This window comes from Bufo bufo, chromosome 2 (assembly GCF_905171765.1).
Source record: "Bufo bufo chromosome 2, aBufBuf1.1, whole genome shotgun sequence".
Lineage (NCBI taxonomy): Eukaryota > Metazoa > Chordata > Amphibia > Anura > Bufonidae > Bufo > Bufo bufo.
The window spans coordinates 209407351-209429171 of record NC_053390.1 but is presented as its reverse complement, the minus strand read 5'-3'; the positions used below and the strand labels follow the sequence as shown (position 1 = coordinate 209429171).

The following is a 21821-nucleotide window of genomic DNA, read 5'->3' as shown; positions in this document are numbered from 1 at the left end:
TGGGGAATGAAAGCAGCAGTTACATGCAGCCTGAGACCCTTTTCAAAGGGCTCCTCCTCGCAATTTATCATGGCTAGAACCTCAATCTTGGTCTTTTTGTTAAGCTGAGAATGTCAAGAACTGGCTTTAATCTCTAGATGTTACACAGCCTGAGATCCAGCTATCAGTGGCAAGGACGTACCGTATGTCCTTTGCTACTGAAGTAAGGAAATTGAATGATAAGCAGCACTACAAATCCCAGCATGGGAATAATAAATACCATTAAGAAGGGTGATAGTGCTCGCAGATAGGGATCCTGGCCATGGGTCCCAGCGTAAAGTATGGTATATATAGAAATCTGCAGCACTCTTCCAGTAGTGAAAAAAATCCGGTCTTTAATTTAAACCAGCAGCATAATACAGTGACGTTTCAACCGCGGTCGACACGTCGCTGTATTATGCTGCTGGTTTAAATTAAAGACTGGATTTTTTTGCTACTGAAGTGCCACACTGCAAGGATGTATGACATATGCCAGTGATGGCAAACCTTTTAGAGACCGAGTGCCCCAAACTGCAACCCAAAATCCACTAATTTATCGCAAAGTGCCAACACGGCAATTTACCCTGAATACCAATATAGTATATCTTCCATGTACTTTATCATTTAGCTATAATAGCCTGCCTACAATGAGTGCGCTGCCTGTGCTGTTCATAGTGCATCCTGCGCTGATGAATGACAGGAAAAGTCTAAGGCATATTAGTACACCATAGACTTTTTCCAGGGTGCGGGTGCCCACAGAGAGGGCTCTGAGTGCCGCCTCTGGCACCCATGCCATAGGTTTGCCACCACTGACATATGCCCTTAGCAGGGAAAGGTTTAAAGTGTTTTTATACTCTTTTGCTAAGTCTTTGTATCCATTACATTTTACCAAAGACTTGTGAAGACAGAAAGTGAAACCTGGGAACTAGCCTGAATGTTCAACCAACTGGAAAAACTATGTCAATGGACCTAAGTAAAAAGCACTCTACTAATTAGGTTCCAGCATTAATGTTAGTTACCCAGCATTGCATTAAATCTCTAGATAAATCCATAACAAATCTTATAATAAATATACTACTCTGTTAACACTATTGTCATGTCTCATAACGGTCAAGTTTATTTTGCTTCTGGCAGTCAGCCTACAGTGTTTGATGAATCCTTTAAAAGTCAAAGAGATACAGCGGGATTTATTACGAAAAACAGATCAATGCGTAACCATCAAATCCATCACGGATGTGACACCAGTTTGGGCAAAGCCTCCAAAGAATCCAAAAATCCTCCTACCTGCTTGTACGTTTCAAAAACAATGTCATCTTGGAGAAACTCTGCAGGGACGTCCATTTTAACTAGAAACCGGGCCAAATATGCCCTCTTCTTTAACTCATTTGTCTTCTGGAGTAGCCAGTACAATAATGGGTGAATAATGGGTTTACTTCCAACAACCAGACCTTGGCGAAAAGTGTTCCTAAGGATAAACGCAAAAAAAGATTACCGTAATTCACTACTATTGACATATCAGTTTGGACAAAATAACATAAGACCGGCACAGATAGATTTAGTAAATGATCAGACTCTATTTCACAGCATCCTTTCTTCTGAAACACTCTGCTTAACACAGGGAGGGTTGATTTTTATGAAGGGTTACTTCATAGCGGTGTTACCTGCCGCTGAATAATTTTTTTGTCAATGAACCCAAGACATTCAGCAAACAGTTCAGAGAACAGTCAACTCTTTAACCTGGTTTTTTTTTAAGGTCCTTAAAAAATGGACGATTGGGGCAATTATCAGAGATGAGTAAAGGTGCCGCTGATGACTCAGTGAATGATAAAACACTTGTTCATCGGTTGATCATATCTTTTAACCACCAGCCATAATCATTGTTTCTGGGCAGGAGATAGTTCTGTGTAAACAGGGATCTGCTGGCCAGAAACAATTAAACTGTATGGGGAAAAGTGATCACTCAACCTCATATTGATGGGATAGTTGCTGCATGTAAATGCAGCTCTCACCTCCACTGATGATCAAGCAATTATCAGGAACATTTGGTTTGTTCCCGATATATGCCTGTGAAACCAACCTGTGTAAAAGGACCATTAGCCTATGTTCAGACGGGACACTTGTGTTACATGTGAATTAATGTTCCTTTTACACAGAACAATTTGACGGCAATTATTGGGAGTCAACAAAGCGTTCCTGATAATTGCCCGATTGTCAGAAAAGGAGAATGTTTTATCAATCATCCACTCTAAATGGAGACGAGCAATCATTACTGTGCTTGTCCCTATACACATTCATTTACATTAGCTGATTTGATGCCCAGAAACAATGATTTTGGGTGATGGACGAAAGATATGATCACGCAATGAAAGAGCGTTTTCTCAATCAATAGGTGATCAGAGGCACTTTTACACAGGCTAATTATCAGGATTCCTAGGAATAGTAATAGAAGTATGAATGATGTATGTTCTACGCGCTATGAATAAGGATTGGGATTGATCTGAAATACGTGTTTTTTTGGATGCTCACTCTATTTTTTGTTTTTAACATGAAGTTACAATAAAACATGAGGATTTTCATGAAGATTTTGGCACTGGAAGATACATCATTTCCACAGAGTTCTCAGTAATGCTTATCCTTGATCGTCAGTCCATGTAAAAGGACCTTACCAGTCTGCAACAAATTTGCCATGTCTAAACATAAATTATTATTATTTTTTTTTTTTATAAACAATTTATTCCAGAATAAGGCCCATGGGCACCCAGCAAACAGCTGATGTTGCTGGGGGAGGCAATGGTGAGCCAGGAATTTCCCTTGAGCCACTTGAACTGAGCAGTTCTTTGTTCTAGCTGATAGAGGGAGAAGGCAAGTGCACAGGGTTTGTCTTCATAAGACAACCCCTTTACAGGAGATCTGCAAGCTAAATATATTGCCCTATGTATAGACAGAAACTACTGTTGGGCATCTACATTCAGGAGAGCAGACCCTGTACATATAGTGTGCTGCTACTTGTTACCTCTGTGTGCACTAAGCAACCGATGAGAGGAGGAGCACACACAGCTATATGTACCACCTAAAAAGTGCACAAGAATACTACTCCCAACATAAAATAGGAGCGCATTCACACATGAAGGTGCCACTCCCTCAAGAACAGAAATTTATCAAAAATCACAAAAAAAAGATACAAAACATCCTGAACGATATGATAATTAACCCCTTAGGGACCCATGACGTACTGGTACGGCATGGTTCCCGAGTCCTTAAGGACCCATGACGTACCGGTACGTCATGTACAGTTCCGATCACCGCCGCCCGTCGGGCGGTGATCGGAACCCGGTGCCTGCTCAAATCGTTGAGCAGGCACCTTGGCTAAATGCGCGGGAGGCATCGCACTGCCTTCCGGTGACGAGCCTGTGAGATCCAGCCCCCTGGATCTCACAGGCCGGAAGCTGTATGAGTAATAGACACAGTATTACTCATACAGCCAATGCATTCCAATACAGAAGTATTGGAATGCATTGTAAAGGATTAGACCCCCAAAAGTTCAAGTCCCAAAGTGGGACAAAAAATAAAGTGAAAAAATAAAGTTGAAAAAATAAAGTTTTCCCCCAAAAAATTAAAAGTTTCAAGTAAAAATAAACAAAAACGTCATTTTCCCCAAATAAAGTAAAAACAAAATTGGTAAAAAATAGGGGAAAAAAATAAAGTACACATATTAGGTATCGCCGCGTCCGTATCGACCGGCTCTATAAACATATCACATGACCTAACCCCTCAGATGAACACCGTAAAAATAAAAAAATAAAAACTGTGCTAAATAAAAAAAAATAATTGTCACCTTACATCACAAAAAGTACAACAGCAAGCGATCAAAAAGGCGTTTGCCCACCAAAATAGTACCAACCTAACGTCACCTCATCCCCCAAAAAATGAGCCCCTACCTGAGAGAATCGCCCAAAAAATAAATAAAACTATGGCTCAGAATATGGAGACACTAAAACATCATTTTTTTTTGTTTTAAAAAAGCTGTTATTGTGTAAAACTTACATAAATAAATAAAAAGTATACATATTTGGTATCGCCGCGAAAAATGAACACCGTAAAATTTTTTAAATAAAAACTGTGCTAAATAAACCATTTTTTGTCACCTTAGGCCCTATTCACATCAGCGTTCAGCCTTTCCGTTCTCTTGCTCCGTTATAGGAGCAGGAAAACGGAAAGGACGGATTCGGCTCATAACTGAGCCGAACGGAGCCTACGGACCTCATAGACCCCCATAGACTATAATGGGGTCCGTTAGGTTTCCGTTTAGAAGATGATTTTGGAGCGGAGACAAAAGTCCTGCATGCAGGACTTTTGTCTCCGCTCCAAAATCATCTTCTGAGCGGAAACCTAACGCACCCCATTATAGTCTATGGGGGTCTATGAGGTCCGTAGGCTCCGTTCGGCTCAGTTATGAGCCGAATCCGTCCTTTCCGTTTTCCTGCTCCTATAACGGAGCAAGAGAACGGAAAGGCTGAACGCTGATGTGAACATAGCCTAACATCACAAAAAGTGTAATAGCAAGCGATCAAAAAGTCACACGCAGCCCAAAATAGTGCCAATAAAACAGTCATCTCATCCCGCTAAAATCATACCCTACCCAAGGTAATCGCCCAAAAACGGAAAAACTTATGGCTCTCAGACTATGGAAACACTAAAACATGATTTTTTTTGCTTCAAAAAAGAAATCAGTGTAAAACTTACATAAATAAAAAAAAAAGTATACATATTAGGTATAGCCGCATCCGTGACAACCTGGTCTATAAAAATATCACATGATCTAACCTGTCAGATGAATGTTGTAAATAACAAAAAATAAAAACGGTGCCAAAACAGCTATTTCTTGTTATCTTGCCTCACAAAAAGTGTAATATAGAGCAACCAAAAATCATATGTACCCTAAACTAGTACCAACAATACTGCCACCCTATCCCGTAGTTTCTAAAATGGGGCCACTTTTTGGAGTTTCTACTCTAGGGGTGCATCAGGGGGGCTTCAAATGGGACATGGTGTCAAAAAAAACAGTCCAGCAAAATCTGCCTTCCAAAAACCATATGGCATTCCTTTCCTTCTGCGCCCTGCCGTGTGCCCGTACAGCTGTTTACGACCACATATGGGGTGTTTTTGTAAACTACAGAATCAGGGGCATAAATATTGAGTTTTGTTTGGCTGTTAACCCTTGCTTTGTTACTGGGAAAAATGGATAAAAGTGGGAAATTTGACCAAAAAATTGAAATTCAGAAATTTCATCTCCATTTGCCAATAACTCTTGTGGAACACCTAAATGGTTAACGACGTTTGTAAAATCTGTTTTGAATACCTTGAGGGGTGTAGTTTCTTAGATGGGGTCACTTTTATGGAGTTTCTACTCTAGGGTTGCATCAGGGGGGCTTCAAATGGGACATGGTGTAAACAAAAAACTGTTTAGCAAAATCTGCCTTCCAAAAACCGTATGGCATTCCTTTCCTTCTGCGCCCTGCCGTGTGCCCGTACAGTAGTTTACGACCACATATGGGGTGTTTCTGTAAACGGCAGAATCAGGGCCATAAATATTGAGTTTGGTTTGGCTGTTAACCCTTGCTTTGTAACTGGAAAAAAATTATTAAAATGGAAAATATGCCAAAAAAGTGAAATTTGGAAATTTTATCTCTATTTTCCATTAATTCTTGTGGAACACCTAAAGGGTTAACAAAGTTTGTAAAATAAATTTTGAATACCTTGAGGGGTGTAGTTTATAGAATGGGGTCATTTTTGGGTGGTTTCTATTATGTAAAGTATAGAGAGCGAACGTGACTTAAAAAATACCTTTAATAGTAGAGTACTGGGTATTGGTACGGGGGAACCTAATAACTAACAATATGTGATGTAATCCTCAAAAGGAGAAATATAGATAGTATGGCAACGGAAAAAGGATAAGTCAAAAAGAGAGGATGATCAGGGGACCACAGGGGATACTATCCCTGTAATACCCTAGTCTATCCTCAGCCCAGGGTTGCCCCCTAGTGGTGGAGGTTCCCTGTCCCCGTGCCTACTCCTAGAGTATCCCTGTTAAAACACCATAGATATGGGATATAACAAATAAAGGATAGATAAACAACAAACACAATAATATATAAATGTATGGATAGTGTCTAGTGTACCGCAGGTAGTCAAACACCAACACTTCCTTAAAACAAAAAAGAAGAACCCCTACGCGTTTCACCTAAGGCAAGGATCATCAGGGGGTAGGAAAAGATAGTACAATGATGACAAAATAATGATAGATTTTTACTTAGCTCCCCGTCCAGATGTAAGGAAACATTGATCTTGGTAAGTTACTGATATCATTTTACCAAGAAATTGGTGGCCCAATGTTCCAGGGGGGGCTGGGGGATCTACATCTGGCAAACAACCGGCAACAAGAAAAGCTAACATCACTGCCATAATCATCGGTAAAGAAAGCGCTTTCTACTTTAAAAGGAACTCAGACTGCTAATATCCGATGTGATACCGGAAATAGCAGACAGCCAACAAAGCCTGCAGCACCTGTATTGAGCACGGACGGAGATATGAGGGACTCCTAAGACAAACCGGGCACCCACTCCTTAGTGCCTCCACATCAACTAAAGAAGCACCCAGTTCTGACTACAGGACTATGCGGAGCAGCGACAAGTGCCCATACTACTAAGGCATCGGTGGAGATCTTGCTATAATAGCACACAGGCAGAGGTAAGCCTACCTATTACTCACACCACGTGGGACGCCACGCAACGGACATCATCCCGGTACATGTGAGTATAGGATCCTCTCCCTGTGATAGTCAATATGGAAACTGCCTATTAATCTATACTACGAATCTGACACTTTAGGTTGCAATATTGCAACATTGTATACAAAGTATTAGAGTGGACTTCATTCCCCTCCAGGGATTGTTTCAATATCTCTGCTCAAATGCCCCTATATGCGGAAACTACAGGATTCATCACTTTAATTTAACCCTTTGTTGTGTGATCACAATTCACACTTTACATTTTCATAAATTTTGGGATTTTTTTCACATTATTTTGACACTGGAATACACGGACTCTACTGGTTTTGCACAAAAAATTTTTTTTCACAGCTCATATATTGTGCTATTTAGAATTGAGTTTATAGTCACTCATCTATAATTGTGTTTGCAGTCACTTATATTTATTTTCCAGGTTGATATATAGGATACATTATCACTTGTTATACATAGAGAGGATTCGACTACAATTAGTGCTGAGTAGCTATCCTATCCAGCCCACATATAGAGTGGCAGGATTACCAAGAATAATTTTATTATATTTTTTTAGGTATATACCCTATTTTTAATTGTGTCATATTATTTATGCACGTACATTTTATCTATCCCCTTTGACATTTGCATCTATATAATAAATATTTAGTGATGCTTTATTGATTCTGTGTGTGTCTGGATATATGAGTGCCCATTCATCTTCTCCTTTATTACTGTCGGTGATTTGAGTGCGACATCAGTTTGGAGCACCGTTCCATTCCTAATCAGAGGGAGAGCCGTCCTATATCTTTGCTTTCGTGTCTAGAATAATAAACTGGGGAGTTTCTTTAATAATCTATCAAGTTTTTTATATGAACATAGGCTGGCTGAGGTGCTGTACACTGAATATATGTATGTACTGCAGTACGTCTACTGTGTTATGTGCCACCTTGTGCAGGGGGTGGGAGACTAGGAGCCCACTGGGGGATTCACCTGTACCCCTGTGGGCCAGTCTGAGCCTGTGCTCCACAATGGAAGCACTCATCAGTAATAGTGCCCACCCGGCAGCGCCCCCTTCCCCTTGAGAATTTTGGACATGTCTTTATCATAAATCCCGGCCGCACTATTTTTTTAGGTCCAAAAAAGAGGATGTATGGTCACCCTACTTAGGCCAACAGTTACGTATCTCAGCTTAAAGAGGACCTGTCACCACAAAATGCAACGCAATCTGAAAGTAGCATGTTATAGAGCAGGAGGAGCTGAGCAGATTGATATATAGTTTTAGGGAAAGATTCAGTAAAACTTGTAATTTATACATTTATATCTCTGCTTTTTTCACTTCCTGTGAATAACTATCGGTATAGAGGGGAGGAGTTACCAGTGACTGACAGCTATCTCTGTATGTAGACTTATACACACAGTGTTATAAATCATTGATATCCCCTCCCTCCTGTACCGATTGCTGTTCACAGGAGGTAGAAAAAGCAGAGATATAAATGTATAAATTACAGGTTTTACTGTATCTTTTCCCACAAAAATATATCTCAATCTGCTTAGCTCCTCCTTCTCTATAACATGGTGCTTTCATTACGTTGCATTTTGTGGGGACAGGTCCTCTTTAAATGGGATACATCATCAGAAAATTACCTATTGTTTAAATAATGTTTTATGTTAAACATATTTTATTACACAGATTTTTGTGCACTTTTCACTGCATCTATACATCAAATAAACACCCAAACCGACTTGTATTACATGGATTTGCCAAGTATCTCAACATTTGCACTGCAAAGGGTGAAATCTGCGTCGAAAATCCGCACAATCGACATGCTGTGGATTTCAAAATCAGCACCACAGGTCAATTTCCGCACCGTTACATGACATTTGGAAAATTTCATCTACTTAGCTGGTACTAGGGATCGACCGATATAGATTTTGTAGAGCCGATACCGATAACCTGTGAACTTTCAGGCCGATAGCCGATAACTTATACTGATATTCTGTGCATTTTCATTTTTGAAAAACATTTTTTTTTTCTTTTACGGCATTCACCACATAAAAGATAATTTTTAAAAATATTTTAATAGTTTGGACTTTTTGGACGTGGCAATATGTGATGTTTATTTATTGTTTATATATTTTATATGTAAGATTGGGAAAGGGGGTGATTTATGCTTAATTTTTATTTATTTTTTTACTTTTTATTTAATAACTATTTCCCCCCTTAGGGGCTAGAACCTGGGATCTTTTAATCCCTTGTCTTATTCACCCTGATAGAGCTCTATTAGGGTGAATAGGACTTCACACTCTCCCTGCTGTCCTGTGCATAGTATACACGGCAGCAGGGATGTTACCATGGCAGCCAGGGTTTCAGTAGCGCCCTGGCTGCCATGGTAACCGATCGGAGCCCCAGGATTACACTGCTGGGGCTACGATCAGAAGCTGCCACTGCCACCAATGAAGAGGAGGGGACCCTGTGGCCACTGTCTCCAATGACTTTAATACTGGAGGGGTTGGGGGGGGCGCACTGCGACACCAATGATTTTAATACTGGAGGGCGGGGGGAAGGCGCACTGCACCACCAATGATTTTAATACTGGGGAGGGCGCACTGCGCCATCAATGATAATTAACGTTTAATACAGGAGGCGGGTGTGTCGGCGCAGAATCACATAGCCGGCACCCTGCCTCTGACAGGGAGCTGCGATCAGCGGCAGCAGTTAACCCCTCAGGTGCGGCACGGTTAACTGCCGCTGATCGCAGCTTCCTGTCATATAGGCTGGGCACCGCCTCCTGTTTTTGTATTAGACATTACTTATCACTGGTGGCGCAGTGCGCCCACCCCTCCTCCTTCCATCTATCCTCATTGGCAGCACAGCACAGGGGGGAGGAAGAGAGTGACTCCTTCTCCCCTGTGCTGCTGAGGGAACATGAGCGCGCTGACAGCATGTTCTGTGCGCGCTGGACGCATTATCGGCAAGGTTAAATGAAGATACCGATAACTTAAAAAATCATGAATATCGGCCGATAATATCAGTAACTCCGATAATCGGTCGATCCCTAGCTGGTACTGTATTAAGTTTTAGATTTTGTGCACGGAAAATCTACGTTCAATACGAACTGTGTGCATAATGGTTTTTCTGCAAGGATTTTCATTTGGAAAATCAGCAAAGTACAAGCAAGCTTAATGAGATTTTCCAAATTTCAGGTACACAGTGCATATTCTTGAAATACAGTATGTAGCACACCAACTGTTTGTTCAGTGCAGATTTCACCCTTTGCAATGCAAACGCTGAGATTTGGGGGAAATCTATTTGCAGATTTTGTGGAGAAATGCAGCAAAATCTGCAAAAAACAACAACACAGAAAGTATGCGTAAACTACACTGCCGTATGCATGTAGCCTCAATGAAGCAGGAGCAGGTCAGGTCTCCGATTGTCTCACACAGTTGGGGACCCTGAGAAAAACAGAAACAGTTTATAACCTTTTCTTTTTTTGAGTCTATATAGCGCTCAATGGGGCAGATTTCCTAAGCCTGTAGATAGCATAAAATTACACAGTCTGCCTAGACCTCCACCAGATTTATCACAGTGGCTCTGGCTGGATGATAATATTGATACAGGGTTGGACACTTGTCAACTATTGGTTGTGTTAATTTGAGACAGAATTTTATTCCAGAATTGTGGTGCAACTTTGGTGCAAAAGTCACATTTTAGGCCATGCCCCTTTCCTGTGAAGCCACATCTCTTTCAGGTAAGCTACACCCCTTTTCTTTAGAAGGTGCAGAAATTTTCTCAAAACCTAGATGGACCAAATTCAGCCAAATCACGCCAAAATAGTGGCACTTACATTAATGCATGTTAGCCAATGGGCGCAATGAAGCAAATAGAAGAGGAGCCAATGCTGCAGCTCTATTGGACCCAGTGACTACATGAGCAGAGTTGCTGGGTCTTAGCAAACCAAAGAAAGGTCAGCTCTACCTGTGTAGCTCCACACAGGGCTGTGTGTTTTCCTGCTACTGGGAGCACTATGCCAGCCAAAACTGTTGTAGTAGCTGCCCAGTTCACACATATACAAATTATATACCAAAACAACTAAAAACAAAATAGAGAAGCCATTTTAATAATAATTACCATATTTTCCACCTTATAAGACACATCTTTTCCCCCAAAAAGTAGGGGGAAAATGGCAGTGCCTCTTATAAAGCGAATACTAGTGAGCGCTTTCAATTATGAGTGCGTCAGGATATAGTGCACGCACTATGACCTAACATTGTACTCAGTCAGGTCACAGTGCAGCACAGGCCCAGAGATGACCTTGGAGCAGTGAGCGACGGAGAGACCGCCAAGCTTGCAGAATGGTGGCAGAGCAGGAGAAGTAAGTTAATTTATTTATGTCTAATGGGGGCCTGGTCTGTGGTCTGACATAGGGGTCTGATCAGATATGGCGGTCTGATATGAGGTCTACACAAAAAAAACACGGAAAATATGCGTAAACTACACTGCCGTATGCATGTAGCCTAAAGCTCCTGCTATGAAGCAGGAGCAGGTCAGGTCTCCGGTTGTCTCACACAGCTGGGGACCCTGAGGAAAAAAAAAAAGTTTATAGCCTTTTCTTTTCGAGTCTATATAGCACTCAATGGGGCAGATTTCCTAAGCCTGTAAAATTATACAGTCTGCCTAGACCTCCACCAGATTTCTTTCAGGTAAGCCACACCCCTTTTTCTAGAAGGAGCAGAAACTCTCTCAAAACCTAGATGGACCAAATTCTGAGTTCTGACATAGAGGTCTGACACGGGGGTCTGATCTGAGGTCTGACACGGGGGTCTGATCTGAGGTCTGACACGGGGGTCTGATCTGAGGTCTGACACGGGGGTCTGATCTGAGGTCTGACACGGGGGTCTGATCTGAGGTCTGACACGGGGGTCTGATCTGAGGTCTGACACGGGGGTCTGATCTGAGGTCTGACACGGGGGTCTGATCTGAGGTCTGACACGGGGGTCTGATCTGAGGTCTGACACGGGGGTCTGATCTGAGGTCTGACACGGGGGTCTGATCTGAGGTCTGACACGGGGGTCTGATCTGAGGTCTGACACGGGGGTCTGATCTGAGGTCTGACACGGGGGTCTGATCTGAGGTCTGACACGGGGGTCTGATCTGAGGTCTGACACGGGGGTCTGATCTGAGGTCTGACACGGGGGTCTGATCTGAGGTCTGACACGGGGGTCTGATCTGAGGTCTGACACGCGGGTCTGATCTGAGGTCTGACACGCGGGTCTGATCTGAGGTCTGACACGGGGGTCTGATCTGATATGGTAGCCTGATTTGAGGTCTGATCTGAAGTCTAATGAAGATTGGGGGTCTGTTCTGAGGTCTGATGAAAAATATTTTTTTCTTATTTTCCTCCTCCACAACCTAGGTTTGTTTTATAAAGCGCAAAAAAAAAAATGGTATATTGTTTTCAATTTGCAAATTTTGTTAAAAAGCTATAGTTTGAGCAGATGCAGTTGAAACAGTACAGGTACACCATGTGACCGCATGGTTCTGTAAACATGTGAGTGTAGCAAGGACGCTAAAGCTGTCCACATTAGTTTAAATTCGTCTTTAGAGTCAATGGAAATGAAGATGATATTAATTTGGCAACAGGAGTTGGATGACAAGTTTAGAGACTGTAACACACAATGAAAAAAGGATTTTTGGGGATGGATTTTACGCAGGGAACAGGTAAACAGGATTAGCGGATGCAGTGTAGAGGCAACAACAAGTTCTTTGGATCAAACAGTTCAGTGTTTTATTCACACTTTAGGCAAGTGGCAAAACAAGCAGTCATATTCAAACAAAAAGTAACCTTGCGGTGTTGGTGGTAATTCACACCATGCGGCAATTCTGCCTCAGAGTCCTTTCTAATAGCAGCACCAACCTGTTTTCACGCCAAACAGGTAGCAAGCCTTTATCCAGACACAAGGCTCCTAGATCCCAACACAGAGACCTGACTTCTGAGCCCAGCTGCCTATTTAACTACTTCACATCTGGGCCATTTGCCCCCTTCCTGACCAGGCCTAAATTTGCAAATCTGACATATCTCACTTTATGTGGTAATAACTTTGGAACGCTTTTACTTATCCAAGCCATTTAGAGATTGTTTTCTCGTGACACATTGTACCTCATGATAGTCATAAATTTGAGTCAATATATTTCAAAATCCCAAATTTACCCAAAATTTTGAAAGATTTGCAATTTTCTAAATTTCTATTTCTCTGCTTTTAAAACAGAAAGTGATACCGTATTTTTCGCCCTATAAGACGCACCGGCCCATAAGACGCACCTAGGTTTTTGGGGAGGAAAATAAGAAGAAAAAATTTTTTTTAACCAAAAGGTGTGCTTTTGGTGGGTTTGGAACTAATGGTGGTCTGTGGATGGCACTATTACTGGGGATCTGTGAAGAACACTGTTACAGGGGGATCTGTGGATGACGGACACTGTTACAGGGGGGATCTGTGGATGACGGACACTGTTACAGGGGGGATCTGTGGATGACGGACACTGTTACAGGGGGGATCTGTGGATGACGGACACTGTTACAGGGGGGATCTGTGGATGACGGACACTGTTACAGGGGGGATCTGTGGATGACGGACACTGTTACAGGGGGGATCTGTGGATGACGGACACTGTTACAGGGGGGATCTGTGGATGACGGACACTGTTACAGGGGGGATCTGTGGATGACGGACACTGTTACAGGGGGGATCTGTGGATGACGGACACTGTTACAGGGGGGATCTGTGGATGACGGACACTGTTACAGGGGGGATCTGTGGATGACGGACACTGTTACAGGGGGGATCTGTGGATGACGGACACTGTTACAGGGGGGATCTGTGGATGACGGACACTGTTACAGGGGGGATCTGTGGATGACGGACACTGTTACAGGGGGGATCTGTGGATGACGGACACTGTTACAGGGGGGATCTGTGGATGACGGACACTGTTACAGGGGGGATCTGTGGATGACGGACACTGTTACAGGGGGGATCTGTGGATGACGGACACTGTTACAGGGGGGATCTGTGGATGACGGACACTGTTACAGGGGGGATCTGTGGATGACGGACACTGTTACAGGGGGGATCTGTGGATGACGGACACTGTTACAGGGGGGATCTGTGGATGACGGACACTGTTACAGGGGGGATCTGTGGATGACGGACACTGTTACAGGGGGGATCTGTGGATGACGGACACTGTTACAGGGGGGATCTGTGGATGACGGACACTGTTACAGGGGGGATCTGTGGATGACGGACACTGTTACAGGGGGGATCTGTGGATGACGGACACTGTTACAGGGGGGATCTGTGGATGACGGACACTGTTACAGGGGGGATCTGTGGATGACGGACACTGTTACAGGGGGGATCTGTGGATGACGGACACTGTTACAGGGGGGATCTGTGGATGACGGACACTGTTACAGGGGGGATCTGTGGATGACGGACACTGTTACAGGGGGGATCTGTGGATGACGGACACTGTTACAGGGGGGGATCTGTGGATGACGGACACTGTTACAGGGGGGATCTGTGGATGACGGACACTGTTACAGGGGGGATCTGTGGATGACGGACACTGTTACAGGGGGGATCTGTGTATGACGGACACTGTTACAGGGGGGATCTGTGTATGACGGACACTGTTACAGGGGGGGATCTGTGGATGACGGACACTGTTACAGGGGGGGATCTGTGGATGACGGACACTGTTACAGGGGGGGATCTGTGGATGACGGACACTGTTACAGGGGGGATCTGTGGATGTCGGACACTATTACAGGGGGAATCTGTGGATGACGGACACTGTTACAGGGGGGGATCTGTGGATGACGGACACTGTTACAGGGGGGATCTGTGGATGACAGACACTGTTACAGGGGGGATCTGTGGATGACGGACACTGTTACAAGAGGGATCTGTGGATGACGGACACTTACAGGGGGGGATCTGTGGATGACGGACACTGTTACAGGGGGGGATCTGTGGATGATGGACACTGTTACAGGGGGGATCTGTGGATGACGGACACTGTTACAGGGGGGATCTGTGGATGACGGACACTTACAGGGGGGGATCTGTGGATGACGGACACTGTTACAGGGGGGGATCTGTGGATGACGGACACTGTTACAGGGGGGGATCTGTGGCTGGCACTGTTACAGGGGGGATCTGTGGATGGCACTGTTACAGGGGGGATCTGTGGATGGCACTGTTATATATGTACCATCCACAGACCCCCCAGCCCATAACAGTGCCATCCACAGACCCCCCCAGCCCATAACAGTGCCATCCACAGACCCCCCCACCGCCACCCCTTAACTGTGCCATCCACGGATTAGCCCCATCCGCCCCCCCGCCTCTGCCGCCCCCCCCCCCCCCCAGTATACAAATATAAGATGTCTTATTCAATTAAAATGTATTACATATGCCCCCTCACTCCTAAATTCCTAATAGTACCTTACATCCTATTCCTAATAGGTTCTGTACAATGCCGGCAGGCAGGCAGGGCGGGCGGCGCGTCACTCACTGACGTCACTTGCCTGCACCGCCTGCTTCATTCATAAAGTAGGCGGAGCAGGCACGTGACATCAGGGAGTTACGCTGCCGCCCGCCCAGCCTGCCTGCCGGCATTATACAGAACCTATTAGGAATAGGATGTAAGGTACTATTAGGAAGTTAGGAGTGAGGGGGTATATGTGATACATTTTAATTGAATAAGACCTTTAATATTACTATACCGGAGTGGCAGGGCGGGGCTATAGTACACTGACTGCACTGCCCCGCCGCTATTCCGGCCCCTAGCTCCTCCTCCCAATCCCTCCCCCGACGCCCGCTCACTCGCTCGTACATCGCATCCAGCGATGTTAAAGTGTCAGCATTTGCCCCATAAGACGCAGGGGCATTTCCCCCCCATTTTTGGCGGGGAAAAAGTGCGTCTTATGGGGCGAAAAATACGGTACCTCATAAAATATTTATTACTTAACATTCCCCATATGTCTACTTTATGTTGGCATCATTTTGGAAATGTCATTTTATTTTTTTAGGACGTTAGAAGTTTAGAAGCAATCCTTAAAATTTTTAAGAAAATTGCCAAAACCCACTTTTTAAGGACTAGTCACTTTGTGGGGCTCACATAGTAGATACCCCCATAAATGACCCTATTGTAGAAACTACACTCCTCAAGTTACTTAAAACTGATTTTACAAACTTTGTTAACCCTTTAGGCGTTCCACAAGAATTAAAGGAAAATGGAGATCACATTTTTAAATTTCACTTTTTTGGCAGATTTTCCATTTTAATCCAATTTCTTTCTTTAACCCCTTAAGGACACAGCCTTTTTACACCTTAGGACCAGGCCATTTTTTGAAAATCTGACCAGAGTCCCTTTAAGTGCTGATAACTTTAAAACGCTTTGACTTATCCAGGCCGTTCTGAGATTGTTTTTTCGTCACATATTGTAGTTCATGACACTGGTAAAATGGAGTAAAAAAAATAATTTTTTTTGCACCAAAAAATACCTAATTTAACAAAAATTTGGAAAAATTAGCAAATTTCAAAGTTTCAGTTTCTCTACTTCTGTAATACATAGTAATACCCCCAAAAATTGTGATGACTTTACATTCCCCATATGTCTACTTCATGTTTGAATTGTTTTGGGAATGATATTTTATTTTTTGGGGATGTTATAAGGCTTAGAAGTTTAGAAGCAAATTTTGAAATTTTTCAGAAATTTACAAAAACTCAATTTTTAGGGACCAGTTCAGGTCTCAAGTCACTTTGCGAGGCTTACATTATAGAAACCACCCAAAAATGACCCCATCTAAGAAACTACACCCCTCAAGGTATTCAAAACTGATTTTGCATATGTTGTTAACCCTTTAGGTGTTGCACAAGAGTTATTGGCAAATGGGGAGGAAATTTGAGAATTTCATTTTTTTGTCTAATTTTTCATTTTAACCCATTTTTTCCACTAACAAACCAAGGATTAACAGCCAAACAAGACTGTATCTTTATTGCCCTGACTCTGCCGTTTACAGAAACACCCAATATGTGGCCGTAAACTACTGTACGGCCACACAGCGGGGCGTAGAGGGAAAGGTGTGCCGTATGGTTTTTGGAAGCCAGATTTTTATGGACTGGTTTATTTACACCATGTCCCATTTGAAGCCCCCTGATGCACCCCTAGAGGAGAAACTCCCTAAAAGTGACCCAATCTAAGAAACTACACCCCTCAAGGTATTCAAAACTGATTTTACATACGTCGTTAACCCTTTAGGTGTTGCTCAAGAGTTATTGGCAAATGGGGAGGAAATTTGAGAATTTCATTTTTTTGTCTAATTTTTCATTTTAACCCATTTTTTCCACTAACAAACCAAGGATTAACAGCCAAACAAGACTGTATCTTTATTGCCCTGACTCTGCTGTTTACAGAAACACCCAATATGTGGCCGTAAACTACTGTACGGGCACACAGCGGGGCGTAGAGTGAAAGGTGCGCCGTTTGGTTTTTGGAGGGCTGATTTTGCTGGACTGTTTTTTTGGCACCATGTCCCATTTGAAGCACCCCTAGAGTAGAAACTCCATAAAAGTGACCCCATCTAAGAAACTACACCCCTCAAGGTATTCAAAACTGATTTTACAAACTTTGTTAACCCTTTAGGTGTTGCACAAGATTTAATGGAAAATAGAGATACAATTTCAAAATTTCACTTTTTTGGCAGATTTTCCATTTTAATATTTTTTTTCCAGTTACAAAGCAAGGGTTAACAGCCAAACAAAACTAATTATTTATGGCCCTAATTCTGTAGTTTACAGAAACACCCCATATGTGGTCGTAAACTGCTGTACGGGCACACGGCAGGGCGCAGAAGGAAAGGAATGCCATACGGTTTTTGGAAGGCAGGTTTTGCTGGACTGTTTTTTTTTACACCATGTCCCATTTGAAGCCCCCCTGATGCACCCCTAGAGTAGAAACTCCAAAAAAGTGACCCCATTTTAGAAACTACGGGATAGGGTGGCAGTTTTGTTGGTACTAGTTTAGGGTACATATGATTTTTGGTTGCTCTATATTACACTTTTTGTGCGGCAAGGTAACAAGAAATAGCTTTTTTGGCACCGTTTTTTTTTTGTTATTTACAACATTCATCTGACAGGTTAGATCATGTGGTAATTTTATAGAGCAGGTTGTCACGGACGCGGCGATACCTAATATGTATACAATTTTTTTATTTATGTAAGTTTTACACAATGATTTCATTTTTAAAACCAAAAAAATGTTTTAGTGTCTCCATAGTCTAAGAGCCATAGTTTTTTCAGTTTTTGGGCGATTATCTTAAGTAGGGTCTCATTTTTTGCGGGATGAGATGACGGTTTGATTGGCATCTATTTTGGGGTGCATATGACTTTTTGATTGCTTGCTATTACACTTTTTGTGACGTAAGATGACAAAAAATGGCTTTTTTTACACCGTTTTTATTTTTATTTTTTTACGGTGGTCATCTGAGGGGTTAGATCATGTGATATTTTTATAGAGCCGGGCGATACGGACGCGGCGATACCTAATATGTATACTTTTTTTTTATTTATGTAAGTTTTACACAATGATTTCATTTTTGAAACAAAAAAAATGATGTTTTAGTGTCTCCATAGTCTAAGAGCCATAGTATTTTCAGTTTTTGGGCGATTATCTTGGGTAGGGTATGATTTTTGCGGGATGAGATGACGGTTTGATTGTTACAATTTTGGCGTACATGCGACTTTTTTGATCACTTTTATTACCTTTTTTGGGAAGTAAGGTGGGCAAAATTTCAATTTCATCATAGTTTTTTATTTTTTATTTTTATGGTGTTCACCGTTCAGGTAAAGTAACATGACCGTTTTATAGATCAGGTCGTTACGGACGCGGCAATACCAAACATGTGTAGGGAATTTTATTTTTTTCATTTTTTATCAGTGATAAATGTGTTTTTTGATTTTTACTTTTTTTTCACTTTTATTCACTTTTTTTTGACCCAGACCCACTTGGTTCTTGAAGATCCAGTGGGTCTGATGTCTGTATAATACAGTACAGAACAATATATATTGTACTGCACTGTATTTTACTTACACTGAACAGATCTATGCCTTTCAGCACAGATCTGTTCAGCACCATGGACAGCAGGACGCCTGAGAGGCGTCCTGTTGCCATGGGAACCTTCCCCGTCTGCTCAGAACTTCGCAGACGGGGAAGGGTAAGGAGGGGATCTCTCGGGGGGCTGTCTGGGGGCTCTCTCCCTCTCCATCGGGGGGCTGCAAAGGCACAGCAGCCCCCCGATGGGAGAGGGAGGGAGCTCCCTGCGCTGTTAACCTTTTACATACAGCGGTCCGTACGGACCGCTGTATGGAAAGGGTTAAACGGCTGACATCGCATTGCAGATGTCAGCCGTTTATACCAGGGTGCCAGCAATGTGCTGGCACCCTGGTATCCCCACTGAACACCAATGAATTTTCAAGGGGAGGCGGGCGGGGGATCGCGATCCCGCCTGCCGCACCGCCCGACTCCCGCACCGCCCACACCGCCCGCAACCCTCCCCCTGCACCTCCCGCCACCATAAAAATCATTCGGGGGTGCAGGGGGGGGTGAATAAAACTTTTTTTAGGCACAGCAAGTTTCTGATCCCCGCGGTCAGGGACCGCGGGGACCAGAAACTGCAGAAATCGCAGCAAACCCGCGCATTTAGCCTAGGTGCCTGCTCGATGATTTGAGCAGGCACCGGGTTCCGATCACTGCCAGCCGGGCGGCAGTGATCGGAACAACACATGACGTACCGGTACGTCATGTGTCCTTAAGTACCAGGACATCATGACGTACCGGTACGTCATGTGTCCTTAAGAGGTTAACACATCGAGGGTTAACAGCCAAACAAAACTTAATATTTATTACGCTGATTCTGCGGTTTACAGAAACATTCTACATCTGGTCGTAAACTGATGTAGGGGCACACGGCAGGGCGCAGAAGAAAAGGAGCACCACATGGTTTTTGGAAGGTAGATTTTGCTGAACTGGTTTTTAGATGCCATGTCCCATTTGAAGCCCCCCTGATGCACCCTTACAGTAGAAACTCCCAAAAAGTGACCCCATTTTGAAAATAGGGGATAAGGTGCCAGTTTTATTGGGACTATTTTTGGGTACATATGATTTTTTGATCATTCATTATAACACTTTATGGGGCATGGTGACCAAAAAATTGGTTGTTTTAGCAGTTTTTTATTTATAAATTTTTACAGCGTTCACCTGAGGGGTTAGGTCATGTGACATTTTTATAGAGCAGATGGTTACGGACGTGGCGATACCTAATATGTATACTTTTTCTTATTTATTTAAGTTTTACACAATAATAGCATTTTTGAAACAAAAAAATTATGTTTTAATGTGTCTATGTTCTGAGAGCTAAAGTTTTTTTTATTTTTTTAAAAGGTTTTTATGTAGGGGCTCATTTTTTGCGGGATGAGGTGATGGTTTTAAGGTGACAAAAAATGCTTTTTTTGACATTTTTATTTTTTATGGTGTTCACCCAAGGGGTTAGGTCATGTGATATTTTTATAGGGCTGGTTGTTACGGACGCGGCGATACCTAATATGTATACTTTTTAAAATTTATTTCACTTTAACACAATAATAGCATTTTTTAAACCCAAAAAATTATGTTTTAGTGTCTCCATGTTCTGAGAGCTATAGTTTTTTTTATTTTGTAGGGACTCATTTTTTGCGGAATGAAGTGACGGTTTTATTGGTACCATTTTTGTGGGACATACACCTTTTTTATCAAATGTTGTTGCACTTTTTGTGATGTAAGGTGACAAAAATGGCTTTTTTTTTACAGGTTTTTTTTCTATGGTGTTTATCGGACTGGGTGGATCATGTGATATATTTATAGAGCCGACCGTCACGGACGCGGCAATATCAAATATGTCTATTTTAGATTTTTTTTTCTATTTTTAACTTCTTTTTTTTTTCTACCTTGGGTAATTTTTATTTCTTTTTTACATGTGAAACCTTTTTTTTTATTTTTTTATTTTAACACTTTTCGTCCCCATAAGGTCATACAAGACCTCTGGGGGACATTTAAGATCACTTTTTTTTCACTAATGATTTCTCCTGTAACTGGAGCTGACATAGTAGCCCCAGTTACAGGATAAATACACCCCCCAGAGAGGCTGTACAGCACCATACAATGCTGTACAGCCTCAGTGCAGGGCTGATCGAGGTCTGTGAAAGACCGGAGAGCTCCTGCACTCTCCGGCGGTCACAAAGCGCGTCCTGCTCTGTATACACAGCGCTCGGTGAGCGCTGTGTATACAGTGATCTAGAAGCGAGGGACACCTGGGAACTGTCCCTGCCTTCTCTAAGGCCTCTTTCACACGGGCGTCGTGTGTGAGGGCCGGATAGGAAGCGGGTGTGTCGCGGGAAAATGCGCGATTTTTCTGCGCGAGTGAAAAGCAATTTAATGAGTTTTGCACGCGCGGGAGAAAAATCGGCATGCTTGGTACCCAAACCCGAACCCGGTCTTCTTTACAGAAGTTCGGGTTTGGGTTAGGTGTTGTGTAGATTTTATTATTTTCCCTTATAACATGGTTATAAGGGAAAATAATAGCATTCTTAATACAGAATGCTAAGTAAATTAGGGATGGAGGGGTTAAAAAAAATATAACAAATTAAACTCACCTCATCCACTTGTTCGCGCTGCCCGGCTTCTCTTCTTTTTTCTTCTTTGATGAGCTGGGAGAAAAGGACTTTTGGTGATGTCACTGCGCACATCACATGATCCATCACCATGGTGATGGACCATGTGATGAGCGCAGTGATGTCACCACAGGTCCTTTTCTTGCAGGTCATCAAAGAAGAAGACAGAAGAGAAGCCGGGCTGCGCGAACAAGTGGATGAGGTGAGTTAAATTATATATATATTTTTTTAACCCCTCCATCCCTAATTT

The 21821-nt window shown here is 42.8% G+C and overlaps 1 protein-coding gene across 2 annotated transcripts in view; it reads right to left on the bottom strand.

The window, feature by feature from the left end:
* The window catches only part of IFT81 (intraflagellar transport 81), a 193186-nt gene that overhangs the window by 124560 nt on the left and 46805 nt on the right, over positions 1-21821 (bottom strand). For both annotated transcript variants that reach the window (XM_040416067.1, XM_040416066.1), the window contains exon 4: positions 1303-1483. In XM_040416067.1, coding sequence (XP_040272001.1) covers positions 1303-1483 — 181 coding nt within the window. The remainder of the gene's footprint in view (positions 1-1302; positions 1484-21821) is intronic.